Source organism: Chelonia mydas, chromosome 22 (assembly GCF_015237465.2).
Source record: "Chelonia mydas isolate rCheMyd1 chromosome 22, rCheMyd1.pri.v2, whole genome shotgun sequence".
Classification (NCBI taxonomy): Eukaryota; Metazoa; Chordata; order Testudines; family Cheloniidae; genus Chelonia; species Chelonia mydas.
In genome coordinates, this window is record NC_051262.2 from 17,513,406 (window position 1) to 17,540,269 (window position 26,864).

The following is a 26,864-nucleotide window of genomic DNA, read 5'->3' on the forward strand; positions in this document are numbered from 1 at the left end:
GCCAGGAGCTAGGCTGAGAACACACCACTCACATCAGCTGTGAACACCATGGGGTGAAGCAGGGTGTAGCGCCCTGGAGAAGGAGTGCACTGCGGCTCGCTAGCAGCAGCCATGGAGGGCTGCCCCGGACAGCAGTCGGGCTAACGCCTTTCCCCTTTCAGCTCTGCCGCTGGGCAAGGCCCAGGATGCAGCAGGCGCCCCAGGTTAGGTTCCAGGAGACCCAGGTCATCTTGCCGGTGGCTGCAGGGTTCAGAAGTGGCCATAGAGAATTGCTGCTGAAGTGGGCATGGGGATGCCCCAGTCTCTGCTATGCTGCAGCTGGGGGCCCCCCTCTGCTGCCTTCCTAACCCACCTCTCCCTTCCCCAGCGCTGCCTATGGACTCATCGTCCGACCAAACGACTTCGCCTCCTACCTGCTGGCCATCGGCATCTGCAACCTGCTGCTCTACTTCGCTTTCTACATCATCATGAAGGTGCGGGGACGCCCCTGTTCCATCACTGTCTGCGGACAGGCTAGGGGCTCGGCTGGACAGACCCCCTGGCCTTGCGGAAGGGGGCCTGTACCCCGGGAGAGCTCTGGGGCGAATAGGGAGTGACTGAGCTCTGGGGTTACCCTAGAGTCAGGCCTCAGCAGGGGAGCAGGACCCATAAGTCCTTTCACCAACATCCCCAGAGACCTGGTACCTGCACCACTACCCCCAGCACCGCTGAGCCCTTCCAGACGCTATCTGTCCAGGTAGTGGGGAGACAAGCCTCTGTCACTGGGGAACACGTGGGCATAGCCTCCAGAGAGCCCTTCCCAGGCCCCAGGTGTGCCAAGGAAGGTGCCTAGCCCTCTGCGTCTGCGGGGCATCCCTGTTCCCCTGCCCTCTGCGTGTGCTGGGTGTCGCCGTTCCCCTGCCCTCTGCGTGTCACCGTTCACCTGCTCTCTCTCCTCCCCAGCTCCGAAGCGGCGAGCGCATCAAGCTCATCCCCCTGCTCTGCATCATTTTCACTTCCGTGGTCTGGGGCTTCGCCCTCTTCTTCTTCTTCCAGGGTCTGAGCACCTGGCAGGTGAGTGGTGGCTCATGCCAGCCAGGGCCTTGACTATGCAGGGTTGACGTGTCTGGTCCACACTCGGGGGTCTCCCGCTTGGAGGATCCCTGTTCGGGGCAGGCAGTGGGGGCAGCATTGTGCATGGCCCAAGCGCCCAGTCCAACCTACTTGCAGCTCTTCTAGGCTGCAGCACGCCCCTGGGCAGGAGCTGCGCAGGGAGGAGGCGGGCAGCGTGCTTGGCTGGAGATAACACACTGGCTGTGACTGTCCCCTCTGCAGAAAACACCAGCCGAGTCCCGGCAGCACAACAGGGATTGCATCCTGCTCAACTTCTTTGATGACCACGACATCTGGCACTTCCTCTCCTCCATCGCCATGTTCGGCTCCTTCCTGGTAGGTCCTGCCAGCCCCAACACACACGGCTGTGCCAGCTCACCCAGAGGGAAAGGCTCCCCACACCCTGGTCCCCAGACAATCAGCTGCTGTCGCCACCCGCCCCCTGCCCTGAGGCTGCATTAGCCACAGGCTGCTGCCCTCCCAGCCTGGGATGGGAGCACATAGGAGGGTCCCCAGAAGCACTTGTCGCTCCCCAGAGATCCGTCAGCCTTGGCCAGCAGGGGCAGCCCCTTCCTCATGGCTACCAGGTCTGCCCTCGGGAGCACGCGGTCCCTGTCAGCCTGAGGCGAGAGCATGTGTCTTGCACGGCCCTCTGTCCCGTGCCCGTGTAGAGCCCCAGCGAGGCCAGGGCCGACTGGCAGGTGCCTCGCTCTGTCCACCTAACGCTGCAGCATCCTCATGGCCCCCTCTGCTGGCTGCAACATAGGCTCCCGTCTGGGCCAGCCCCTGTGCTGAAAGCGGGGGGCTGAGTCGGGTCTAGAACGAATCATAAACTCCACCCCACCCCCATCAGCACCAACTCCACTCATCCAAAAACACCAATGTGGGGTCGAGAGATTCCCAGCACCCTGCCCTCCTCCCGCTCCCCCATCCCCCCAGCCCTCCTCCTCTTCCTGCCCCCGTCCCACCCCAGCACCCTGCCCTCCTCCCCCAGCACCCTGTCCTTCTCCTCTTCCCTCCCCCCGTCTCCCCTCAGCACCCTGCCACTGTCCCAGCACCCTGCCCTCCTCCTTTTTCCTCCCCACCGCCCCCCCAGCACCCTGCCCTCCTCCTCTTCCCTCCCCCATCACCCCCCAGCACCGTTCTCGTCCCCCACCAGCACCCTGCCACTGTCCCAGCACCCTGTCCTCCTCCCCCTACCCCCAATCAGGGGGTGTGGGGGGAACGCTGCCTACTAGAGGGGGAAGGTGTTTGTCCTCGAGCTGAGCCCCGGCCTAGCCACTGCCCTGTCCCCTTGCAGGTGTTGCTGATGCTGGATGATGACCTGGACTGCGTACAACGGGACAAAATCTATGTCTTCTAGGCCCTTTCCCATAACGCCACCTGGCCTGAGGTTTGTTAGTTGGGGCCTCCTGGAAGGGACTCCATCCGGCCCAGGTGCTGCCTGCAGCCCTGGTCTCCGGTGTAGCGGACTCATGGTGGGGAGCTCACGAGGACATGGCAAAGCATCCCAGGTGTGGGGGCTTCTCCGGAGGTGGGACTCGTGTTCATGCTCCCCCGCCCGCCTCCTGCATGCCATGGTGTCGTCCAACCCTCAGACGGCGCCTTGCCAAGCTGAGCACATCACCTCCTTGCTTGAGCTGCTCAAGGGGCTGCAGGGCAGGCCCGATGCATCCACCTGCCGCCACGTGGCTCACAGAGAGGGGTGGGGATGGTGTGAAGCCCGGTCAGACTCGGCAGAAGCCGTTGCCCTTTCCCCTGCTGGGGCGACTGGTCCTGCAGTGTCATGGGGGTGGCTCCAGGTTCCCAGCCTGGCAAGTGGTGGGTTCTCACTGCACTGCCGTTCTCCCATCTCTGTCCCCACCACAGTGCCATGCTAAGACGGACTGCCATGGGCACCTCTGCCTAACATGCCTGGCTCCTCCTCAGCCAGCCAGCATCCAGCTTCCCCCTTCATGTTTATCCCATATAGCTCTGGGGCCAGCGCGGGGCAGGGAACCTCTCAGAACAAACGTCAGGCAAGCTAGAAAACGCTCCAGTACTGGCCAGGGCACGGGGGAGCAATGTGGCATCCCCTGCAAAGAGGATATTCAGCCCTCTCCCAGCCCAGGGACCGGCCTGCTCAGCTGTGCAGTTCAGTCGGTCCCCCCTCAGGCTGCTCCCGAGCTGGGCAGCTCCTCTCAGGCCTGGCTGTTTAGCGAGAGCGCTGGGCCTTGGCATAAGTGTCCCTGTCAAGGCTTAGATCAGGCCCTTCCTCTCTGCAGGCTCCCTGGCTCCCTCCTGTCACCCCCACCCATCGTCTGGTCCAGGGGCAGGAGCCACTGCCCCCGCCAGTCTGTATAGCCTCCCCGCCCGCTAGAGCAGGGGGCAGCCCAAGCCCTCCACGGCCCTACGGTAGGGTCTGAGGCATGGCAAAGGCGACGCTGACCCATTGGGCTCTCGCCGTGGTTCCAGCGCTGTTCTCGGTGTGGGCTGCTGCCCCCCCGCCACCTGACAAGCTGTGAGGTAGGCCCAGAAGGGAGTTCCCAGCCCTAGTGCCTGGGGCTGTAGCTGCCATCCCTGCTGTCTTCACGGTTTCCTCCCCTGCGCCCGGGCTATAACCAACGTTACAGACCACAGGCATGTCTGACCCACAGCCGGAAGAGGGGCTGTCCGGTCTCCAAGGCACGTGACTCTTGTAAAGGCGCTGCTGCTATCGTTCGTACACCTGTGGCCTTTCCCGCGGGGGAAGGGTGCCGTTCACACCCCTTGCCAACGTGACGCCGTCCCCGTGGGTGCAGCACATCCAAACCGTGCCCCAGGCGGAGGCTCCTCCGAGAGGCGGGAGAGCAGCCGGGGGCAGTTGCGTTTCGGTTCTAGAAGCACATGGGCGCATGACTCTCTTCAGTGCCTAATTTTTATCATTTTATTTAAATTTTTTTGGGGGGGCGGGGGGAGGAATGTGTGTCCAGTCTAACTGTGTCTGGTTCCTCCCACTGCTAAGGACTTGTGTGGTCTTGGGCTCCCTCTGGCTAACGTGTACTGAAGGTGGGGTGTCAAAACACACATCTGTGTTGAGGTTGTCATTAAGCAACTTTCTCTGGTAGCCTACTGGCTGTTTACATTGCAAGTTTGAGCTTGTATTCTAATCTTAGAATTGTTTAGGTTTAGGCTCAAATTTGGACTCCACTCCAGGACTCTGTTCTCTTTGTTCTGGCCACATAACATATCAGTGATGGTTCTGTGGTGCAAGGCCCAGGGATGCCTTGGTTACACAACGAAAGGCCAAGAATGGTGCTTTATCAGTCATTGCAGGGAAAGACACCCTCTTCCTGCTCCAGAAGAAGGGTCATGTCGCTGGAATGTCCATAGTTTTCTGGTTTCTTGAATGCATTGACAATATTTTCAAGGATATTTTGACTTTCCAGATACACTGTTACTAAACCAAGTTGCACCGTGTTTTCTAAGAACGGTTTGGCCGTCAAATGAAGAGAATTAAACAATAAAAAAGTTGATCTGCACTTTATCCACGAGTCTCCTGCCTCCTCACTCCAGGAAGGCAGGGCCCCAGGTACCCCCATTAGGGACTCAGCTGCAGGTCTAGCACTGTCAGATCTGCTGCTGACCCCTTCCCCTTCAATCTGCAATGGACCCAACTTCCATGGAGCAATCAGCACACAGTTACCCCCTGTGCTGAAACCTCCCCCTGACAGGGGCACGAGACAGCAAGGCCTAGAGCGACCCAGGTCCAGCCCAGCCGCGTGACAGTGCGCCTTCTGCTAGGAGTGGCTGCAGGGTATGGGAGTGAAGGGGAAGTAGGGAGAGTTCTGCCCCTTGCTAGGGTTTGGGGGAGCCCTTTCTCCCTGCCCCCCTGAAAGGAACAGGCCCTTGGGTGGGGGGGCACCATAGTTCAGGGGAAGGGAAGCCCCTGTATCAGCTCTCCCCAGGAGACAAAGCCAAGCGTTCCCCTGGCTGCAGCAGCCTGTGCATGCGCTAACCCCACCGTCTGTCCCCGCCCCAGGACATCAAGCAGCGACTGGCTGCAGTCCACGCCCATGGGCCTGGCTACACCAAAGTTGGAGATTTTAACCGCAGCAGTCTAGTTCCAGCCCCAGTTCTCGCAGGGGAGGGCTGCCGCCGACTGGCATAGCAGTTTCTGTGGGGGCTACAGCACCATGGGAGATGTTGTACCAGTAAAAATATCACCCCCACCTGCCATAGCAGCAGCCACTGCATAGGGAAACGCCCAACCCATGGGCACAAAGCCAGCCTGGCCCGGCAGGCTCAGAGCAAAGCCAACCCTGACCCAGGGGGCCTGTTTTGTTCCCTTTCATCTAGCCTTGATGGAGCCCAAAGCATGGGCACCTGCCAGGCCTCTCCTCGCCTGGCCCCCTCAGCGAGAGTGCTTCAGGCAACACCCTGCATGGCAGCCCCCCCCCACAGGCAGTGGGCCGTGGAACAGCGCTGGGAACTCCAGGGGGGACAGCTGAATGTCCAACCCCCTTCCCTGAACCTGTTCGCGCCAGGCCAGGAGGGCAAGAGCAGAGAAACAATTGGGGGAACTGATTTATTTCCTGAATGGGACCAGTGACAGCTGTGCAAACCCTGCTGTGACCCCAGTGCGGCTCTGCCCCAGGGAGTGCCCTAGGGCCACCACAGCTGCCAGCTGACAAACCGAGCCGGGGATGCTTCGGGCCCGAACAGCGCAGCACCACTGACCATTTCTTCAGGAAAGTTTAAAGTTTTTCTCAAAAACCTGAGCCCTTTTGGGGTTTTCTCAGGTGTTTGTGATGGGGGAGGGTAGGGTGTTGAGCCATTTTTCTGTTTGAGGCCCAGAGACCCACGTTTGATCCCTGTGGCCACGGATCCTTCCAGGAGCCGCTTTCCAGATTCACTGGACAGTAGCAGACTCTCACAGCCCTACAAGCTGGGCGCAGTCACCTCACCCCCTGCAGGGAGCTCATTAGCAAGCCAAGGATCTGAGCACCTCCTGGTGCTAAGGGGGTTGGCTTGGGCCTTTGGGGTGCCATGGGCAGTGGGGGCCCAGCACTACACACTCTCTTCATTAACTGATTAGACAGGGCTAGGTTCAGCATGGCCCTGCTCCCTGGCCTCGCATCTGGGCCCAGAAGGGGCTCCTTGTCTGGTCACCGCTGCCCCATCAGCGGGCTCTGTTCCCACAGCTGCTTCCACTCTCTCTCCGAGCCCTGGCTCTCTCTGCAAGCTCTCAGCAAGGTCCCTGACCGTCCCCACGAGCACCCTCAGCTCCTCCGCTCCCTTCAGTCCGTGCTGCCCGGCCTTGAACAGCGTGATGCGGACATCCTGGCTCTCCAGCTGCTCAGCCACCTGCACGGCCCTGCCCCATGGTATCAACTGGTCCTGCATGCCATGGAGGAGCCGGACAGGGCAGGTGATGGGGATGGATGGGCGCCCCAGCAGACTGTGCTCCTCCATCTCCGCAAAGAACTCCCGCTTAATTAGCACAGACCCAGACCCAGCCATCTCGTAGTTAAAGACTCCTGTCTGCTCCATTTCGCTCTTCACCTAGCCCCCCACGGGCAGAAAATGCACAGGTCAGTCAGCACCAGCTTTGGGATCAGGGAGATGCTTTTGTCCCACAAGCTACACAAAACCTTGGGCTGTCAAGACACCCTACCCCCCTACTCCCACGAGCCGGAGCCGCAGGGCAAGCCCCTTTCTGGTTCCAGACCAGGGTGGGAGGGGAGAGACTCCAGACAGATCAGCAGCAGCCTGGATCTTTCTCCCCGGCTGGACGGGCAATTGCTTGATCCCCCCATTCCTTGGGGCTCACTGGGAGCAGAGGTGCCAGGAATGTCCCCCCCTCCTTGCTGAAGGCCAGGAGCGATTTCTTGGGCTCAGTGAGGAATAGGTCTCTAGGGAGAGTGCGATCGCTGGAAGGACTCACAGTCTGGGCCTGGTGTCTGTTTCCCCGCTCAGCAGGGACAGAGCTGAGACCAGGTGCATTCGCTTCCCAGCAGGGTTCTGGCAGTGCTCACATACTGGGGAGGCGACTCTAGGCATTTGTTCCCAGTGGTGGGTTACAATCCCGCCCCCTTTCCGCCCCGCACACAGAGCTCAGGGCCTTTCCTACGCTGAACGCATTGTGTGCTGGACCCTGGCTTACCTCCGGAGGGAGCTCTCTGTACAGGGTTATGAAGGCATCAGCCCCGATTCCTGTGGCCACCAGCCCAGCCACCCTCCCTGGCCGCTCCAGGGCTGCTAAGAGCATGAGCCAGCCTCCCATGCTGGCCCCAACAAGGATCTAGAGAGATGGAGACAGGGAACCGTCATGGTCAGAGAGGCGCACTGCCCAGCGGGCAGCCTTTGCCTCATCCACGCTCCACTGACGTGGTGCTATGTCCACTCCCCTCTGCCCAGGGCCTGCTCTCCTACAGCCCAGCCAAGCGCTATCGTGAATCTGCTGCACAGGGGGCACCAAGGGGTTTGAAGAGCCCTATCTGTTGGGCAAAGCTTCCCTGCCTGCAAGAACCCCCTGGGACCTGCACCCCAGCAGGCAAAGCCCTTTGCACCGACCCAGAGGCAGAAGGGGCTGCTAGCTTTGCCTCCTACCTGTGGCCCGCTGGTGAGTTCATCCAGCACTGTTAGGACGTCGTTTTTCCAGTGGCCGATCAAACAGTCCTCAAAACACCCGTCCGAGCTGCCGCAGCCCGTGTAGTCGAAGCTGAGAGGGCAAAGGTGCAGAGCTGTTCAGGTGCGACAGTCCCCCACCTCCCTGTTGGGTGGGGATCCCTCTGCCCCCAGACCCTGCTTTTCCTGCCCCCAGCTGGCTTTGGTGGCTCTGGCGGCTGGAGGGGATTCCAGATCTCTGTGCCATCAGGGCAGAGTCCAGACGATGTTGCTTTCAACGGGCCATCACCTACCTCAGGAAAGCCCGTCCCGACTCCTGGCAGAACTGCTCTAGGGCCAGGCACTTGGGGTTAGCTCTGGTGTCCTTGAACCCCAAGAGGAAGACGATGCCGGGGCTGCGACCGGCCAGCCTGGTGTAAGCCAAGCGGGGCAGGGCTCCCCGCGACAAGAATAAAGGTGATGCCATGGTGCGGCTGGGGAGCTTGGAGCTGCAGGGGGAATAGAGGCAGAGCTGTTACCCACGTGTCTAGCAGCTGCCAGCAGCAGCAGAGCCATCCCACACTGGGGGGGACACAGTCTGGCCACCCCAAAGCAGAGGGTGCGGGGATCCTGGCATGGACCTGTGGTGCACCATGTGGGCACCCTCCCCCACTCACAGCCCTTTCATCCTGCTCATAAACTACCACATGGGGGTCCCAGTGCCAGCTTGGCCTGGGGCCACTAGGAGAAGGGATGGCTGGGGCCCAGGCCAGATTTGGGTCAGGACCTAGCCAGCGGCTGGGAAGCAGCAGTCTGCCCAGCTGCCTCTCCAGTGGGTTTTGGCAAGGACAAGTGACTGCCTGCAGCTTTCACCCCCTGGGCCAGACCCCAGCCAGAGGGGCCTCTCTCAGGGCAGGGGCCAGCAGCGGGAGACAGCAGCGGTCACGCAGGGGAGGGGCCTTGCTGAGATCAGCTTCTGGCCAGCACTAGCTGCAGTTTGCGCACTGCAGCCCGAGACTCACGGCAGTTTTGTTCCAGCAGGCGCAGAGGCTGTGGCTCAAGCCCGGCCCTACAGCCAGAACACGCAGCTTTCGCGGAGGCCGCGGGGAGCTTGGCGAGTTGTTTTCCTCCTGTTCCTGGGCACCTCAGTGTCTTGGCGTGGCTGGAAGCACTGGGGTGCCCCGGAAGAGACGCACCCAGCCTGCCATGGGGCGGCCGTGGCTGGCTGTTATCACAGTGGACCTTGCCCTCCGGTACTGGGGTGGTGTGCGTAGCCTCCGGTGCCGACACAGCCCCGAGCCTGCAGCAGACGTTACCTCCACATCATCGCTGCTGAAGAGGTGGGTTTCTACACCCACCTACAGCTGGGCAGGGGGCTCCAGGGTTTGATCTCAGCTAGTTACAGTGGAGTAATTGCTACCTGGCCTTGTCCCCATGAGGGCTTTGAGGTGAGATACCGCACGGTCGTTATCCTGTCGTAATCCCGCCCTACGCACACACCCCCCTCTTAGGCAGCGAATGACGCATCCCTGTTGTGAGAAGGAAGGTGCATTGTGCTGCCATGGCCTTTGTAACCCTCGCTGGTTGTTTTGGGGGTAGCCATGGGGGGTGAATGGGATGCTAAGGAGCTTGGCTACATTGTGCATCCCACGGCTTACAGAGCAGGGGCTCCAGCCATTTCACACCGCAGGGCACTTGCTGCAAGGGCCCCTCCCTTCCCCACACCACTGGATTGTCAGCTTCCTAGTGCAGGCCCCTGAGGCGGGGACTGAGGAGCGGGACCCCCAGGGGCACAGACGTACCTACACTCACACCTGTGTGCACACTCTCCCTGAGAGCCTGGGCACAGGAGCTGTGTGGCCTGCAGAGCAGGAACGTCCTCCCGCTTAGCTCCGTGCTCCTGTAGGGGACCTCCCAGCTGACAATGGCCCAGCTCAGATGCAGGGGATCCCTGTTCACTCACCTGGCAGCCGTTGGCTTGAGACCAGCAGGGCCCCCAGCGTGAGCCAGGGCTGGCCAGCCGGTCCTACAGGTGGGGAGTCAGCTAACCACACGGCAGCCCAGCACCTCTCTGAGCGAGTGACCTCAAAGGTGAGCTGATACCTGCTTTATCTCAACAGCTGCCAGCCGCTGACCAGGGAGCACATGGCCTCCCCACCCACACAGCATGGCCAGGCCTGGCCCCTCTCCAGGGGAACCACATTGGAGATGCTGCTTGACCTGGGCTGGGGGAGCACCGGGCAGATGAGCAGCAAATGAAGCCGACGGGGTTGGAGGCACCACAGCCAGGAGTGCCCAGATGCTGGGCTCCCCTGCTGTAGAGGGCAGGACAGCGCTGTGCTTGGTTGCCCAGACCCTCACTCCTACCGTGCAGGGGCAGCAGGGCTAGCAGCATGGTGGGTTTATGCCAGATATGCTCAGGGCGGACGGCTGAGAACAGCAAGGACTCGAGTAGCCAAAGCACCTCAGTCTGTTGCCTGATGAGCAACGCCCAGCCCTGCACACGCGCACACTCCCAGGCTTCAGCCGCAAAGCCTTCACGCAGAGAGCCTAGCAGCTCTACTTCACCCCCTTCTAACGCACAGGGCAGGCCAGCTCGCTTGTCCAGCCCAAAACGCATGGCACCAGGACAACTGGAGATGGGGCACCAGTCCTTGGGGCTCTCTGGGGAGAATGGCTGGCTAGAGAACAAGCCTGGCCATTTGGATGCCACGAGCAAGCCCTGATCCTAGATACACTGCAGGCACTTGCACTGAGCAGGTCAGAGGCTTCTCCAAGGCTGCTAGAGGAAGAAAAACCTCAATGTTACTGAGAAAGACCAATTAGCAACTCTGCTACAGCCTTGTTACCTGAGCTTAGGAATCACTTCCCCTCGCTGGGCCCTAGCTATGAAACTGGGCTGCTAATAACAGCCCCGCTGCACAGAACGCCTGGAGAACTACAAGAGATGGTTTGTTTATTGCCCCTGTCTACACTCATTCCATGCTTCAACTCTCCAGATTTCTCCACTCCCAACACCCAGCCCCTGATCCACTCACAGTCTGTGCACTTCTCCCTCCAGCCATTCATCCACCAACCCCTTTAGCCACTAGCCACCACACCTGTTCCCACTTACATGCCTGCTCCCTACCACTGTACTCCACACACCAGCCTCCTCCACTTACTCACCTGCTCTCAATAAATTTCCCACCTCCACACCCCTGCCCCTTCCTCATCAGCCAACCACCATGGAACAGTACTTACAAAACAACCCTTCAAAGCTCTTCTCTTCTACTCAAGGGGTCTCAGTCAGTGGTGTCTGGCAGTCTAGTAAGGACTAGGCATATAAATGAATGGTATTGGAAGAAGGGGTGTTCTAAGAGTCAGGGGTTAGTGAAGGAAAAACTAGAGTTAACTTTAGTTCCAGGTGTAGAGCAAGGCCACATACCTACTATAAATAGCATCTTGTGCATATGTACCGCACCTGGTACCCAGAGTAGTTGGTGAGCTTTGCATGGCAGGGAAATGCCATCGTCTCTGGGCTGTAATGGCCCCGCAATCTAAGGACACAGTAATGCTACACCACAGCGTCAGATAGAAAAAGAGAATGGGGCCACGCATCTGAAGCCTGTACGGGGGCATAGGGAGGCAGAATATCATTTGTCCGGGAGGCTGGGGTTAGTATTCCCACTTGTGAAAAGTGCTGGGGGTCTCTAACGAGCACAAGGTGTCACAGCTTCAGTTTTGTGTGTCAGGAGAATCTGGAGGCTTAGGCACTGGGCTCTGGCTCAGGAGATCTAGGGTTACTTCCCTGCTATGCCCCGAGTCTGGGCATGACTTGGGCAAGACACTGAGTCTCTGGGGGAGTCAGATCCCCAGATGTAAAATCTTCTTTTCAAAGCAAATTTGAGGTGTGGATTGTGGGTTTTCAGAAGGGGCTGCAAATGAGTGTTGCTCTGGAGCACCCGCTGGGTCCTCTGCACATGGCTCTGTTGTCCCTCCGCCTGCCAGGGGGCTGGGCTCCCCCTACCAGTGCTGTCCTATCAGTGACACTCAGCCTTGACCTGCAACAGCCCCAGCTTTTGCAGAGCTGGGTCACTCTAGCAGGGCCTGGCAACCATCCCATCAGGTGCGAATTATGCTGTGCACACATGTATCCCCCCAGTGAGATGAGGCCTGCGATGGGTTATGCCCCTTAGGAAGCTGCCTGGTGTGTTGATACCTCCGAGTCTACCTATTCGGACAGCATGGGCCCCCTTTAACCTGTCTTGCTGAGTCAGGCTATTAAAGCCTCCTCTAACACATAAACACAGGCAGGGCTACCCCCAGCTGCAGCTTGGCTCTGGGAAGACTCCGCTTCGGCACTTGCTCCAGCATGCCGGTGGGCACTCCTTTTAAGGGGTACAAACCCAAAGGTTTTATGAAATTTTCCCCCTTCCTCAATGTGGAGAGAGGTGTGCACACTTCTTGCCCCCTCCCCCAGTAAGAAATTACAGACACTGGGTTTAATAATAAACAAACTATAAAAGGCAGATTTCAAGTGGTAAAAGGGGTAACACAGAGAACAAAGCAGATTACTAAGCAAGTGAAATCAAACACGCAAACTAAGCTACTTTCATTAAAGAAGCTGGTTACAAATAGTATTTCTCACCCTAGATATTATTGCAGGCAGGTTGCAAAGTTTCTGTGGTTCAGAATTCCAGCTATGCTCCTTTTCAGACTGGACCCCTGTCTCAGTCTGGACTCCCCCCACTTGCCTTCCCTTCAGGTGGCTTTTGCAGTCTTTCTACTTGGGCAGACAGGCCATGGAGAGGAGGAGTCCTGTTTGCCTTCCTCCCCACCTGTAAATAGGATTGACATAATGCGGGAATCCTTTGTTTCCCAAACTTGACCCCCCACCCCTTCCCTTACAGTGGAAATTTACAGGAAGTCCCAAGTAATGTGTTTTAGGTAGTACCTGACTCTTATCACAGCCTCCATGAGTCAGTGGCAGTATGGAGGGTCCACAGGAAGGCCAAGCATTTCACAGTCCATTGTCCTTGCTGATGGGCCATCCGCCCTGCCTGGCTTTTCCATTGTACCTGAAGTGTTGGCAGTGGGTGTCACCCAAAATAGCATAGCTGAAATACAGATACCTAGTCAATATTCCTAACTTTAGATACAGAAATGATGCAGGCATACAATCGGATAATCGCATTCAGTAAATCATAACCTCTCCAATGATACCTCACATGAGCCATCTTGCATGAAGTACAGCTATGTCGTGTTCATGTCATAAGCATGTTTTCATAAAGAACATGGGGTAACACATCACAAGCCCCACCAGATTCATTTCATGTTTAGTTGCAACCCAGCCATGTTTGCCCCCGGAGGGGAAGGCAAGCGCATGAGCCCACCATGCCCCGTTGCTAGCAGTTTATTTAAAATGGTCACCACGTCTCTCTAGCTCAGAGGAGACGGCAGACGCTTTGGGACCCCGCTAGCCCCAGGCTTCTGCGTGCATCCTGGAGCCTTTGTGTGGGACTGGCCCAGGGTCCACCCTGACCTGGGCTCCCCACTGTGGGAGCTCAGCTGTTAGTCTGATGGAGCTGCTCCGGTCCCGAGGACCCAGCTGACCAGGCGATGTCACTCTTGCTCCGCTGCAAAGCTTTGCTGCTGAAATTCTTGCTTCAAAGCTGAGCTAGAGATCAAGCCTGGCAAAGGCTGTCCCTGCAGCCCCCACAAAGCAGTCCCCAGGCTGCAGGGGGGGGTGGCTTAGACCCCAAATTCTGCATAGCCACGTGCCTTGTCCCATTAACCCTTGAGCATCCCAGCAGTGGAACCTGGGATGCAGGAGGGTTGCATGGCTCCCCCATGCCGCACGAACGAGAGTCACAGCCTCACCTCAAAGCCACTCTCATTGTCAAACATCAGCAATCCACAGGGCAGAAAAGGGGTTTGCAGCCCGGCCTGACAACCAGCGCCCACCTGAGCCCAGGGGCAGTCCTCAGTCTGTGCAGGGTTTGTTCAAATCCATCGCTGGGCAGCCAGTGGGCCTTCCTGGGGCCTCGGCTTAGGGTGCCGCATAGCAGGGGTGTTTACATGCACTTTGCTCCAGGAGACTCGGGCCCAGTGACTTTGCTTCACTCCCCAGGGGGCTGGGCCGGGTACCTGGTGGGAGAATGACGAGATGTGCATCCCGCTCCAGACAAGCGCAGCCAGAATCAGGGCACTAAAAGCCTGGGGCACCTCCGGGCTCCGAGGAGAGGTCCTGGGCAGGCAGTGGGAGCTGCTGGGGTTATGTTGCTAACACCCAAGTGTAGCGTTAAAGCGAGCCCCTCCCCTGGGATGGGATAAGACCCACTTCCTCTCTCCTTCCCTCAGAGTGCGGCGGGCGACATGCCCCCAGCCGAGCTAAGTCCTGTGGTGGAGACTCCGACTTCTCTGCTGCAGCTGAGGGGACAGGGAGGTGGCTTCACTCTGCCACCTCACGTTGGGGGCTGTGACCCGGCTCGGGGTACGATTTTGCTCTCGTAACTGACACCTGCCATTTGCCCAAATCACATTTTTTCCCAACTTGCGCTCCAAGCGGGTCAGGCCGTAGCGCCCGAGCAGGGTTGGGCTGGATCGGTACCGGAAGGAGCCCCTTCCCCTGCACGGGTGCTGGGGAGGCAGTAGAGGGCCCCCCTTTCCCTGTGCCAGCTTTGGGCCACGGTGCCGTGAGAGCCAATGCTGGAGGTGCCAGCCTTTGGATGACAGAACCCCAAACTCCTGACCATTTGTGGTCATTAACCCCCGGCGCACTCTGTAAGCGGTGAGGTGCTGGCCCTGGCCACCCAGCCCAATGCTTCCCGCCCCAGGTGACTTCCCTCCACGCCCCGTGGCACCCTGCACATACACCTGGCGATGCGGTCCTTCCCAAGCTGCTGAGTCACGTTGCCGGGTGCTATCAGGCAGCGGGTCACTCCCCGCTCAGAGGGGCTGGCATTCACTCCCTCTGTGAGGCCCGGGGCTGGCGAGCACGTGTAGCATTTGGGAAGCCACGGCAAAGGCCGACGTTCTCAAAAGCGGCCCCGTGGCTTCTGGCATCTCTATTTTTGCATGTGCAACTTGAGACCCAGGGTTGTGCCTGGGATGGGGGTGCTCTGCAGTTCTGAAAACAGGCCCCACGGTGTCTCCTACCAGGCACCCAGCAGTGAAGGCCCCCGAAATCAGAGTCTTGGCCTCAGGGGCTATCAGCCTGTGAAACAGCCTTGGTGTGGGGGGAAATGACCGGGGTTATTAGGTGACCCTGCTGGCAGGAGCAGGGAAGGTTTCTCTGTAAAAATGGAGAAGGTGATTTGCTGAAAAGCCGGCCACGCGCTCGCACAGCCCACTGCCACCCCAGGGCTGCTTGGCTTGTCCCCTGGCTGCCGCAGGCAGGCTCTCTGGGAAGCTTCGCTCACAGATCTCTAGCCCTGCCGATGATGGGGAATGTGAGCACACGGGAAAACCAGCCATGAAGTCAGGGACAAAAACCTCCCTGTACATTCACCAGGAGCCTGGTGAGCTTCTGTCTATAAAAGGACTTACTCCATCAGATCCCAGGACCCTGCTTTGTCCCGGCCCGAAAACCATTCCCTCCAGGCATGTGGGGAATGCTTCCCGCAGCCTCTTTGGTCACTGTCTTTCGGAGTCTTTCCCCAAATATGGTGCCTGGGCGCAGGGTCATTGCTGTGATGAGGGGCCTGGCTTCTCACGCAGAGGGGCGGGGTGGGGCTGCTGGGGTGGGGCCCGGCGGGGGTGCTGGTGACATCACTGTGCTCCGAACTGGCCTTTTAGCACAAGGGCCAGGCTCCAGCGTCGGCAGATCCCAGACTCCCGGCAGAGCCTCCTCCGCGAGCATCTTGTAAGTGCATCCTCGAGCCTCCGGCTGCGAGCCTGGAGGGGGCGGCCGGGGGGGCGCAGGGCAAAGGAGAGGGCAGGCAGAGCCGACGCTTCTTTCCTGGCTAAACCGAGCCAGCGGGGGGAGGCCGGGGGCAGCAGCCCTGCTCTGGGCTCTCTGCTTGCCGGGGCTCGAAGAGGCGAGGAACTGCCCGGCAGGGTCCTCCCTGCCAGAAGGGCCTTTGATTCCTCCGTGGGCTCCTGGGGCTCGCCGATGGGGGCTGCTCCCTGTGAACTCTCCCCCCTCTCCCCGTCTGCTACACTGGCAGGGGGGCGGTAGATCCAGGGTCTGTCCCCCCCGGGCTGAGCGGTGTCCCAGCCAGAGGCCGAGCTGCCGGGGGGTCGCCGGAGGGTACATTGCCGCTGGGCGGGGCGGTCCCGAGCCGACCCACCGACCCACCCGCCCGGCTCGATGCTTTCCGCGAGCCGCGGTGCGGGGGCGCAGAGCCCCCCCGGGCCCGGAGCTCAGCCTTGCAAGAGGACGGAAGAAGGTTCCCCCCGGCCCCGGTTCTTGTTTTAAAAACTGACGTTATTTCTGCACCTCCCGCGGCACGCCCCGGGCTGGGGCTGCGTGTGGGCCCCGTGATGGGCTCGCGGGGGTCTGGGTGGGGCGCGGGGCCGCCGCAGCTCCTGGGGCGTCGGCAGCAGGAAGCGGGTGGCACGGAGCCTGCCAGGGCTGGCTGGATTGTCTGGAGCCGACTGGAAATGCTGCACGGGTGGGGGTCAGAGAGGCTCGGGGCTTGCAGGAGCTCGGCTGGACGCTGTGTCCCGTTCCCACGGACTGGGCGTAACAAGAGGGTCAGGGCCCAGGCGCTGTGGGCTGGGGAGCTCAGCCCTTAGAGGTGCAGACCCCAGCACCACATACGGCGCCTCTGAGGGGCTTTTAAAGAACGGGACATGATACAGGCCGCTTGTAAGAGCGATCTCAGGACACCGGCCGCAGAGAGTGCTGTGTCTGCTGACCCATTCCTTAGCAAAGGGGGCCCTCAGCCCCACATGGCAGTGGGGTTAGCTCCTTGCCCCATTGCAGGAGTGCACGTCCAGGGCAGCCTGGTGGCGGCCTCTTGTGGTGAAGCCATTTGGGCCACAGAGAAAGGAGCCTGTGAGCAGAAGTGTCGGGAGCTGCCGTTTGCACACACAGACGTTGAAACAGTCAGGTGCCTGTACCTGGCCTGTGAAGTGGCCAGCCTGGTGATGGGAAATCCCCGAAATTCCTAGAAATGTCCAGTCCGGCCCATGCCTTTCAGCCACGTTCTGGGGCCGGGGGAGGTAGCGAGGGCCTTAAGTGTCTCATGCCAGTTTTGATCTCCTCAACAGAGGGTGGTTGTGGGGCTGGTTCCGTCCTGGGGGCAGGTGCATGCTGGAAATGCCCACCTGCCTGCAGAGCTGCTGGCTGCGTTGCATCACAGAAGAGAGTGCAGAGCCCCACACAGCCCTGCTCCCTGCAGAATCCTGCCCACATGGCAGCATGGCCGGGGGGGCTGAGCTGTCTCTGGGTGCATTGGTCCAAGGGGGTAACCAGATTGCCTGTAAAACCTGCCAGTGTGTGCAGGCCCCGCTGGGAGGGATCGGGCTGGTGCATTCCCCTCCAGCCTGGTCTGCGATGAGACTGGCATCCTGTGGGACTCTCCCTGTGCTGGGGGCCAACAGGAAACACCTGCCCCCAGGGCAAATCCCTGGGACCTAATGAGCAGCCGGCGCCCGTAGACCTGCAGCCAGTGAATGTTTTGGAATCGTGTCTGCTTAGGTAATTGGGAAGGGGTTAAAGTCCAGGACTGGCTGTTCCCCACCCACCTGGTAGCATCCCACGCTGGCCAGGCCTCTGGTTCTCTGATGACCTAGGTTCTTCTACAAGCCACATTCTAGAGCTGCCCAGCCCTGGAGTCCCTGGGTGGGGCCTGTTTTACTCGAGGCCAGGCTGGATCCTAGTGGTCTCTCGTGGTCTGAGGTCTGTGAATCTGTCACTCCCAGTGTGACAAGATGCTGCTCGCCCTGTGGGATGCACAGGGACCAGGTGGAGGACTAGATGTTCAGGATGCAGGTAAACTCATAGACACAGAAGTGGCTGCCCGCTGGAGCAGGGGCAAGTTTCCTAGGCTGGCGCCCAGACAGGATGGGCCGATGATTTGTTAATGCACTGGGTTTCTCCTTAGCAGGCAATAATTAGCTTCCTGAAGCAGTGAAGTCTGGCCTTGATGGACAGGTTCTCCACTGCTTATCTAGGGGCACTCACCCCAGGCAGCGAGAGGCTGCCGTCCGCTTGCCAGGCAGAGCTAGTGGGATCTCTGCACACTGACAGCTCAGGTGTGGGTATTTCTTAACTCTGAACTGATACTCCCTGTCTCCACCTGGTGTATTAGCAGATTTCTCCATTTCACCTGGGAGCTGGAGCCCCAGCGATCATGGCAGGGCAGGGAAAGAACTGGAAAAGTTCCAAGTGCCATTGCATGCACCCCTCCCTCTCTGCCCCACACAAATTGGGACCAGGCCAATCCAGAGGGGCACCCTCCAGGCATGGGCAGCAGTGGAATTTGAATAGACTGTTCTGAGCGGCTGCCGTGTGGAGACAAAGGGGGCTCCGTGGCTGGGGCCTGAGCTGGTTTATTTACTGACAGTGTCAAGCTGAGGGTTGCTTGTGCCTCTTGCGGCATGAATTCCCCGGGGAGACAGAAACTGGCCATAATTGTTGTTGCATGAGAGAAGCTCAGAGGGAGGAGCAAGAGGCTGTGGCTGGGTTTTCGAGAGGGCTCAGCACTGGCCACACTCAGCTGCATTGCAGCCAACAGGAGTTTGACCAGCGACTTGCATGGAAGCAGAGTGAAGCCAACCCTGAGCACTTCGGAAAGTCCCACTCTCCTGCTGCTGTACCCCTGCCGGTTCCATAGTCACCTGGTAACCAGGGGCCTGACTGCGCTCAGCGAGGCCGGGGCAGCTGTGCTGACGCCAGGGGGTCGTGTGGGTGTTGCTGGGAGCAGGCTCAGGCTCTGGCAGTGTGGAGCTCAAAGGGACAAATCCATCCCTGGTGCATCTCCACCAGTGCCAGCCAAGTTGCATGGGGAGAACTCTAGCCCCGGGCCTTTATTTCAGGTTTCGGCCGCCCAGACATGCTGCTTGGCTGGGCCCAGAAGGGCCCATTACCTACTGGCCACCGACTGGCCGCTGATGGCGGCATCTCGGAAAAATTCCTCCTTCTCAGCTGTACCAACCCCTCCTGCCCCCCAGCTCACCCAGCCTTGAGCACTGCGTGCTGCAGGGCCCTGTGCTGAGGCAGCCTGCGGCCCCCAGGACCAGCCCCAGATCCAGCCAGGTGGTCGCAGAGCAGCGTTCGCAGCCGCCAGCTCTCGCCACTGTGCTGCAAATCTCGCCATAGCTGGTGTTTTCCTTACGGCCCCAGCTCCTTGAGTCCTGGAGCCAGGAGAACCCAAGCTGCGCAGCATCATGGTTGCAAAGAAAAGCTTGAGTCTGTGAGCTGGGAGTATCCGAAGGGCTCAGAAACCAGACGGCAGAGGGCGAGGCCCAGCATTGACCATTTCAACCATCTCGTGAGGGTTAGGCCAGTCTTGTGGCTTCTGAGCCCGGTCTCCTGGAACGTCTGGGGTTGGCCAGGCTGAGTCACTGAGGGAGAGCACCCAAAGTGGAGGCTAGGAAGAGCCGTCTCTAGCCATGCCCGTCTGGCTGGGACCTGCCAAATCCTAGGGGATCTGTGGCGCTGACACAGCGGGGTAGCTGGGAGACTACAGGATGCAGCTTTTGCCTAACACCTGGCCCTAACCAGCACTCTTTCAAAGGAGCCAGCTCTTGCCCGTGTGTGTGAGATCGGGGTGCTATGAGCCAGTAGCCTTCTGGGCCCCCCCAATGCGTGGCCGGCTTAGACCTGGGCTGGGCAGTGCCTGGATGGAGTGATGCTGCCTTGGCGAGTAGGAGTGGATGGGGCAGGACCCACTGGGGCGTCTCCTCTCTGCGTGGGAGCCAGGCACTGACCATCCTCTGGGCAGCCAGTTCAGTTCAGCCACCGCCCCAGCTGGCAGAGCTTCCCTCGCACGCACACGGGCTGCTACCTGCCATCTTGTCCGGGGGGATGCCCTTACATGGTAATCAGCACGGATCCCACTGGCGGCTCCATGCGGCCCGACGTGCTGCCTCTTGAGTTTGCAGAGCTCATGCCAGTGACTGCCCTGCCCCGGGGCTCTCAGCAGGAGCTGGGGCTGCTCTCCTCCTGGGAATGGGCGCCTGGTGCTGCAGAACTCCTAAGCCGTCACCACTTCTGTGTGAGCCTTTCCAATAAGCGCAGTCAGAGCAGGGGGACCCCGCCCTTCCCGAGCCCTGGATGTCTCTGGGTAGCTGTGCGATCACACAGAGCTCTGCCCCAGTCACAGGGCAAAGAGAGGGGACTCAGAAGAAATACAGCCAAGCCCTCTGAGCCCAGGTTTCATTCAGAAAAGAGGAAGCTGTGTGGGGCAGAAGTGAAAAGAAGGAGCCAAAACCCAGGGAAGGGCTAGCAGTGGCGTAGAGAGGTTCCCACTCTACCTGTGGTACTTAGGTGGCCCCATCACTGTAGTATCTGAGCGCCTCACATCGCAGCCGCTCGGTGAGGTACAGCAGTGCTGTTATCCCCATTGTACAGGTGGGGCACTGAGGCACAGAGAGACTCGCAGCCAGATTTTCAGTGGTATTTAGGCACCTAGAAGACTAGGTGCTTTGTAAACCCCACTAGATGCCTAGCTACATCTTTGAGTGCCTAAAAACCTTTGAGACGCTGTCCTTAAAGCACTGACCTGAGGTCGTACAGGAAGTCCCTGGGGCACCGGGGGTGTAGAACCCAGGGCCAGCTCCCCATCCACTGGACCAGCCTTTCTCTCTGCTGCATGCTGCAAAAAGGAGGCCTCTGGTGGATGGGAGCAAAGCCAAAGTGGTCAGTTCTCTGGGACGCCAGCAGTTGGTCCCAGGGGATTGGGAAGGAGGTCATGGTTGACAGTATGAAAAGCAGCACAGAGGTCAGGAAAAATGAAGAAAGAAAGAGAATGAGGGGAGCACTTACCTGCCAATGGGTGGCAGGTTCTGCCCCAGGCTGAGTTGTACAGTAATGCTACTGTGCAATTTTAGATTTTAACTGAAAACCATTTTGTTTTGTCATTTTTTTTGTTCTGAGTTTGAGAAAAGGAAGGAATGAGAAAGTGTCGTCTGAGTATCAGATGTGATTATACATCAAATTCTTAGGGTTTCAGTTGTATTGAGACCAGTTCCAGAAAAAAAACAGAAATTGCATGCACAGAGTCCATAAAGTCGACCATTATTGTCATGATTTGCATAATTCACTGGGCACGATCTGGGCACTCAGCGCTGTTCAGAATATGTCAGAAAATGTGGTCCCTGAGCCAATGCATAGAAGATGTGTAACTGTGGATAAGCCGGCTCAGATATTTATGTATGAAGTGTATAGTTACTGACCACACATGTTATCACATGGTCGCTGTGATGTTTATATCTATGAGTGGAGACACTGATGGCAATAGAAGTTTTTAAGGACTAGAAGATTTGACCCTCCAACTTTCTTTCAAGAAGAAGAGCTGCCAAGAGCTCCTGTGCCTGTTTATTTTCCTTTCCTGCCTGCAGTGGCCCTGATATACCTCAGAAGTCTCAATTTTCCCCCCAACTTTAAAATGTTGAATTTTCTTGGTGTTTGATTTAAAATATGCTCCTGTGAAAACTGCAACTGAATCACTGGAGTGTTGTGTTTTAAGAGCCTTCTGGAAAGGAACGAGCCTTTAAACAGAAGTGTAAACAGTGTTGCCGACTCTCATGATTTTTGTCATGAGTCTCATGATAATTATTGTTTTCCTTAAAGCCCCAGCTCCTGGAGTCAGGTGATATGTGATGATTTCAGCCTTCATTCTTAAAGAAAAATGACGTTTCTAGCCCTTGTGGCTGTTGCGAAAGCTTCAAAATGACCCCAGTGCACCTGAAAAGCTCAAAAACAGAATGTAAATAAAAAAAAACCCCAAATCTATTTTTATATAATCTCGTTATTTTAAAGCCCATCTCATGATTTTTGGTGAGCCTGATTTGTGGTTTTTGAACATTTGGGGTTGGCCACACTGTGAAAGTGACTTGAAAGTGTCACTTTCACTCCTGTTAAGTCATTTTCTAGTCTATTATTTGTAGTGGGGTAACACCCCCTAGAGCCCCAGGCAGGTGCAGTATAAACTTCTCGGGGGGCCTTGTTGCCCTAATAGGATGTTTCCAAAAGTTAAAGGATCTATTCCAAGCTTGATGAACTGCAAAAAAGTGATAGCAAGTCATCTAGGGTTTTTCTACAATTGTTTCAATTGTTGTATTCAAGAGTTAGTAACAAAGTAAGAACATACGTTAATTTTTAAAATCTAACCAGTGTCCCTTAAATTAATTGACACAAGCTGTCAGAAAAATATTAGAGCTGAGTGGGTCTAATATTTATTTAATTTTCTTTCTTTATATAGGAATTAGAAATTATCTGCCAGGAATACTGTATCTAAGATATTATCTGCAAAAAAACAAGAACATTTTCAGGTGCCCAAGTGGCCTTTGGAATCACAGTTAAAGCTGTCCCTCCATCACCACCACCAAAATCTAAAATGTCGCCCCTGGGTTCAAAAACGAACAAGATAAGTTCTTGGAGGATAGGTCCTTCAGGGTAGGAGCTTCAGGGTGAGTGCAGGGTGGGCTTCCTTTGCAATCTGTCATCTTCCCCATCCTGGGACAGGAGCCAGTCCACTTTCGCCACGGGAGGCACGCAGCTGTGGAGGGAGCCTGTCACGAGCCAATAGAAAGGAGCGGGTGAAATTCTCCTCCAAGAGAGGAGGATGCTAAAGCAGAATGCCCCATTCCTGGATAAATCTAGTCCAGGTGCCTGTAAGTGGCTGCACCATGCCGCTCCTAGGCGTGTGGCTGTTCTTGCTGTGTTTGGCTCTACAGGGGATCGAGAGCAATGGCAAACAGAGCTGGGGGCCACGTCCCGCTGGGCAATGTTGTTGTGCATGTTAAACAGCTACTGCATTCTGTGTTGGGGGAGGAGGGGTGCTGCAGCTCAGAGGGGGTGGGGGGTGCAGTGATCCCTCTATAGCGTTTGTGTGTCAGTTTGTCTGCACGGTGCCTTGGGCCCCTGGGTGTGGGAGGTTTGGTAGGAAGGTAGGATGGATTGTTTTCACACCACCCAGCTCAGCCGTGTGGAATGGAGACGAGAGCACCTGGCCTGGATCTGGGCCGGCAGTTATGTACAGCAGCGTCACAGACTGGGAGCTGAAGTCATGGACCTCCACACGGGAGCAAGCCCATGAGTTCAGCTCCTGGGGGACCTCTCCTCTGCAAACAGTTTGGTTTTATTTGAGCACAGGGCAGTGGTACACCCCAGCCCAAATCAGAGCCTTGCTGGGTAATATTGCATACCACGGATCTCTGCTGCTGACCGCGCTCAGTGCACTGGAGGGCACGAGACCACTGGTGGAAGCAGGGAGGACATAAATGTCAGGAGTCTGGCTTCGGGGAGGTTTTGCATCGCAACATAGAGTGGAGCCCTTTGGTGCTGTGCATAGCAGATCTCCTCTTGGCCTGGACCCCCCTCATCCTCGCTAACTCACTGCAGAGGCTGTATTTAGCATTGGTGAATACCCACGTCTTCTCTGGCTCCTTTCCCACTCCAGAGCGCGGTGCCCAGCTGCAGCTTGTGCTAGTCGAGTGCCCCAGGAGGGTGCCAATGGGAATCGCCCGCGGGCACAGGTTCCCAAACTGAGCTCCATGGAGCACACGCTGGCGCTCGGCCGAGAGCGGGCTGTGACACGGTTCTTCCTCCTCCTGCTGCCCAAACCACCAGCAGGGTCTTCCCACAGCCACGTCAGACACATGCGACTGATACGGGAGAACGTTCCCGTGATGGGGCGTGGGACGGCAGGTGCCCATGAGAGCTGGAACCCCCATTATTGTGTGGTGTGCAAAGGGCAGTCTCTGAGAAGCAGTGCCCCTGAGAAGCAGCTCGGCAGGTGCTGGGGCGGGCAAAGAAAACTCGGGGTCCATTGTGTCTCCCAGATCCAGCTGCAGGACCTGAAATGGGAATTGGCTAGTAAGTGTGGGCAGCAAGTGGCCTCATGACGGGTGACCCTTGTCTCTGCTGCCTGTGAGGGTGCTCAGTGGGCAGGAGAGAGCCAACAGTGCAACCCAGCTTCTGTTTGCCATAGGCAGGGTTCACACAACTTGCTCCCCATCCTCCAGGTCTCATTCCGTCAGTGAACATGGCAAACAAGGGACCCTCCTACGGGCTGAGCAGGGATGTGCAGTCCAAGATCGAGAAGAAGTATGACGATGAACTGGAAGAGCGCCTGGTGGAGTGGATCGTGGCCCAGTGCGGGGCTGGCGTGGGACGCCCTGAACGTGGCAGACTGGGGTTCCAGGTCTGGCTGAAGAATGGCGTAGTAAGTGCGGATTGGTTGCCCCTTCTCTATGGCGGTGGCCATGCCATCTGTTGGCTCCCTTTGCACTGGGCCATTTAATGTTGAGTCTACCCTCTCCTTCGCTGGCAGGTGCTGAGCGAGCTGGTGAACAGCCTGTACCCAGAAGGCTCAAAGCCTGTGAAAATCCCCAAACCTCTTCCCACCATGGTCTTCAAACAGATGGAGCAGGTGGCCCAGTTCCTGAAGGCAGCTGAGGACTATGGTGTGGTGAAAACAGACATCTTCCAGACGGTCGACCTGTTTGAAGGTGAGGGTAGGGGGCTGGGTGCATCAGCTGGTCCTGCCCATGTGATGGGCAGATCCAGGCATGCATTACTATTTAATCACCTGTATTATTGTAGCCCCCAGGAGCCCCAGTCACTGACCAGAGCCCCACGGCACTAGGCGCTGTACATGTGCACAGAACAAAGAGCTGGTCCCTGTGCCTGGCGCTCACAATCTAAGTATAAACCAAAAGACATGGGATGGGGGCATCCAAGGGAACAGTGAGCTGAAGTGTGGCGCTCCCTTTAGGAGCTGGGCTTCCTCCCTGAGCCCCTTCTTGGGGGGTAGACACCCCTTCCCCCAGGAACGGGGAGTGTAAATAGGGTAGGCCCTGCTGTGACTGGTGTGTACTTGCTGCGTAGGACTGACTAGCCCTTGCTGAGTGGTGGCTCACTTGCTAAGTTGCCAGCAGGTAACACGTTCGCCTCTTCGCAGGCGTGTTCGACAGCCAAATCCCAAAGAACACAACACATGCTGCAGAAGCTAATGGGGCCTGGGCTTCCCAGGCCCAGATCTCCGGGAGGCCGGAGCGCTGGGGTGTGTTGTGCTCCTGGACACGCCATGCGAGAGGTGGTGCTTTTGTGTCAGGGCACATGTCAGGGTGTGCTGCTGGGGTGAGGTGGTGAGAGCAGGTTCCTGGGGTCCGGGTACACCCCGGCACTGCGCTTCACCTCTTTGTGCCCCTCCCTGCGCGAGGCTCCCCCAGCTTCGTGGGTGGAGGAAAGCGTTCCATGCGGGTGCTGAGTTACACCCCACATGCACACAGAGGTTTCCGGCAGTCACGTAGGACGCACCCTTCCTTCTGCAGGCAAGGACATAGCGGCTGTGCAGAGAACAGTCATGGCCTTGGGCAGCCTGGCGGTCACGAAGAACGATGGACATTACCGCGGGGACCCCAACTGGTTTATGAAGTAAGCAGCAAAGTGTCCCTCCCCACAGCCCCGCGTCAGCGTCTCCTGCCACTGGGGGCAGGCTCTCGGGAGCAGAGGTGCAGGGGGTGGGGTCAATGCTGGCCCCTCCAAATGGGTGCCATGCCTCCTGGCTGGTAGCACAGGGTCTCTTGCCTTTCCCCTGCATTCCAGTTGGGGGCTGTGTGTGGAGCTGGTCAAACCATCAGTTATCCGGGGCAGGAAACTTCAGTGGCTCTGTCCTCGATGAAACTTCCCACAGCCAAAAAATCTCTTCTGTCACAAAAAAGCACCAAGAAGCCAGAAAGTTGTCAGGTTTTGAACATCTGTTTTCCGTACAAAGTGTCAGGCTTTTCCCCTGCTCCCGCAAACGGAATGGAAGCAGGGAGCTTTCCGTGAACACTCGGACGAAAAGCTGGTGGTTTTGGTCAGAACGACTCCCCAGTCAAAAAGTTTGGGCCAGCTCTAGTTCCAGGGAAAATCTCTGCACAAGCCCAGAGGTGTGCAGAGCCCAGCTGGGCTGGGGTGGGAGGGGAAGGACACAACACCCCTCTCCCATCCCTGCTCTATCCCCTCCTGTCCATCAGCTGCGTCCCTTCAGGGTGGGATGCACAGGACAGCAGGGGCCTGGAATGATTCTCTCCCTCTCCAGGAAAGCGCAGGAGTACAAACGGGATTTCTCCGACAGCCAGCTGAAGGAAGGGAAGAATGTGATTGGCTTACAGATGGGCACCAACAAGGGGGCCTCGCAGGCTGGCATGACAGGCTATGGGCGGCCCCGGCAGATCATCAGTTAGACAGCCATGGAGAAGAGAAAACAAACCCCACCATAGGAACTGAGTCTTTAGCTCCCTCCTGACTAGAGCCCAGCTGCAGCCAATGTGAATAGAGCCAGCGGAGCGCCAAAGGCCACCAGTTGGACCGAACACAAATCCATTGGTATTAATTTAGGTAACTTTTAAACAACACCTAACCCCAGCCCACAAGGCGATGCATGGAGTGAGGTGGGGAGACTCCCCCTCCCAAAGTATTTCTCTATAGGAGCAGCTTTATTTCAGCCACAAATATTGACCGCTTGCTCCATTTCCCAATGTCGCCTTTCCTCTTAGACCTTTGCATGTTCCCTGCTTCACTCCCCATGACTTAATTGTATTGTGAGCTAGATTTTTCTACTGTTTTATAGAGAAGGTTGTTACAAACATCCTACAATGTTACACCCGCCCCCGAGAAGGCTAAATTGGAAAGCACGTACCTATAGCATACTTGGAATTACCCAGCCTTTCAATAAATCTTGCACAAGCAAAACCAAGTGCTTCTGTAAAGATCCATGCAAATGGGAAGGAAGTCAACTTAGCCTCTGTTTTGTACTTTTTTTTTTGTCAAAATTAAAAGAATTATGACTCTATTGCAGTTTGCTGAGGGTTTTTTTATTTTAAATTCTGACTAGCTCATCCTGGATTTTCAGTCTTGAGCACTCACAAAAACTCAAGACGAAAAGCAGCAAATGGTTTGAGTGAATGCTACAGAAAAGAGGGTAATGGCAAGCTGAATGTTTTTCTAAGAGCTGCTTTATTTCAAATAGGAATTAATGCAGGGAAATTCTACGGCCTGTGTTATGCACGCCAGGCTAGATGATTACAGTGGTCCCTGCTGGCTTTAAAATCTATGACTC

The 26,864-nt window shown here is 57.5% G+C and overlaps 3 protein-coding genes across 12 annotated transcripts in view; 2 read left to right on the forward strand and 1 right to left on the reverse strand.

The window, feature by feature from the left end:
• The window catches only part of SIDT2 (SID1 transmembrane family member 2), a 23,575-nt gene extending 18,978 nt beyond the window's left edge, over nucleotides 1–4,597 (forward strand). For all 3 annotated transcript variants that reach the window (XM_037882300.2, XM_037882299.2, XM_037882301.2), the window contains 4 exons: nucleotides 368–473; nucleotides 943–1,053; nucleotides 1,315–1,428; nucleotides 2,393–4,597. In XM_037882300.2, the coding sequence (XP_037738228.1) occupies nucleotides 368–473; nucleotides 943–1,053; nucleotides 1,315–1,428; nucleotides 2,393–2,455 (394 nt within the window). In that variant the 3' untranslated portion in view covers nucleotides 2,456–4,597. The remainder of the gene's footprint in view (nucleotides 1–367; nucleotides 474–942; nucleotides 1,054–1,314; nucleotides 1,429–2,392) is intronic.
• LOC102929983 (palmitoyl-protein thioesterase ABHD10, mitochondrial) lies at nucleotides 4,015–10,824 on the reverse strand. Of its 6 annotated transcripts, XM_043534202.1 has the most exons (6): nucleotides 10,698–10,739; nucleotides 10,509–10,597; nucleotides 7,974–8,168; nucleotides 7,663–7,774; nucleotides 7,217–7,354; nucleotides 4,015–6,615 (listed from the first exon to the last, which is right to left on the reverse strand). In XM_043534202.1, exons 3-6 carry the CDS (start codon nucleotides 8,144–8,146, stop codon nucleotides 6,145–6,147), a joined length of 894 nt encoding a protein of 297 aa, XP_043390137.1. In that variant the 5' UTR covers nucleotides 8,147–8,168; nucleotides 10,509–10,597; nucleotides 10,698–10,739; the 3' UTR covers nucleotides 4,015–6,144. The 6 variants fall into 6 exon arrangements, with proteins under 6 accessions (XP_043390137.1, XP_043390140.1, XP_043390141.1 ...); XM_043534205.1 differs by lacking the exons at nucleotides 10,509–10,597; nucleotides 10,698–10,739 and adding an exon at nucleotides 10,775–10,824; XM_043534206.1 differs by having other exon boundaries at nucleotides 10,509–10,782.
• A 4,549-nt stretch (nucleotides 10,825–15,373) lies between these two features.
• On the forward strand, nucleotides 15,374–26,597 carry TAGLN (transgelin). Of its 3 annotated transcripts, XM_043534233.1 has the most exons (6): nucleotides 15,490–15,505; nucleotides 23,237–23,239; nucleotides 23,782–23,981; nucleotides 24,090–24,267; nucleotides 25,093–25,195; nucleotides 25,845–26,597. In XM_043534233.1, the coding sequence occupies exons 3-6, from the start codon at nucleotides 23,802–23,804 to the stop codon at nucleotides 25,987–25,989; spliced, it is 606 nt and encodes a 201-aa protein (XP_043390168.1). In that variant the 5' UTR covers nucleotides 15,490–15,505; nucleotides 23,237–23,239; nucleotides 23,782–23,801; the 3' UTR covers nucleotides 25,990–26,597. The 3 variants fall into 3 exon arrangements, with proteins under 3 accessions (XP_027678679.1, XP_043390168.1, XP_043390167.1); XM_027822878.3 differs by lacking the exon at nucleotides 23,237–23,239 and having other exon boundaries at nucleotides 15,374–15,505; XM_043534232.1 differs by lacking the exons at nucleotides 15,490–15,505; nucleotides 23,237–23,239 and adding an exon at nucleotides 22,022–22,112.
• The last annotated feature ends 267 nt before the right edge of the window (nucleotides 26,598–26,864 follow it).

Coding starts and splice junctions, on each gene's coding strand:
- LOC102929983 (XM_043534205.1), bottom strand. CDS start 8,146: ATGGCATCACCTTTATTCTTGTCGCGGGGAGCCCTGCCCCGCTTGGCT. Junction 7,355..7,662: donor AACTCACCAGCGGGCCACAG/GTAGGAGGCAAA, acceptor CCATCTCTCTAG/ATCCTTGTTGGGGCCAGCAT. Junction 6,616..7,216: donor ACAGAGAGCTCCCTCCGGAG/GTAAGCCAGGGT, acceptor GTGGGGGGCTAG/GTGAAGAGCGAAATGGAGCA.
- TAGLN (XM_027822878.3), top strand. CDS start 23,802: ATGGCAAACAAGGGACCCTCCTACGGGCTGAGCAGGGATGTGCAGTCC. Junction 23,982..24,089: donor TCTGGCTGAAGAATGGCGTA/GTAAGTGCGGAT, acceptor CTTCGCTGGCAG/GTGCTGAGCGAGCTGGTGAA. Junction 24,268..25,092: donor GACGGTCGACCTGTTTGAAG/GTGAGGGTAGGG, acceptor TTCCTTCTGCAG/GCAAGGACATAGCGGCTGTG.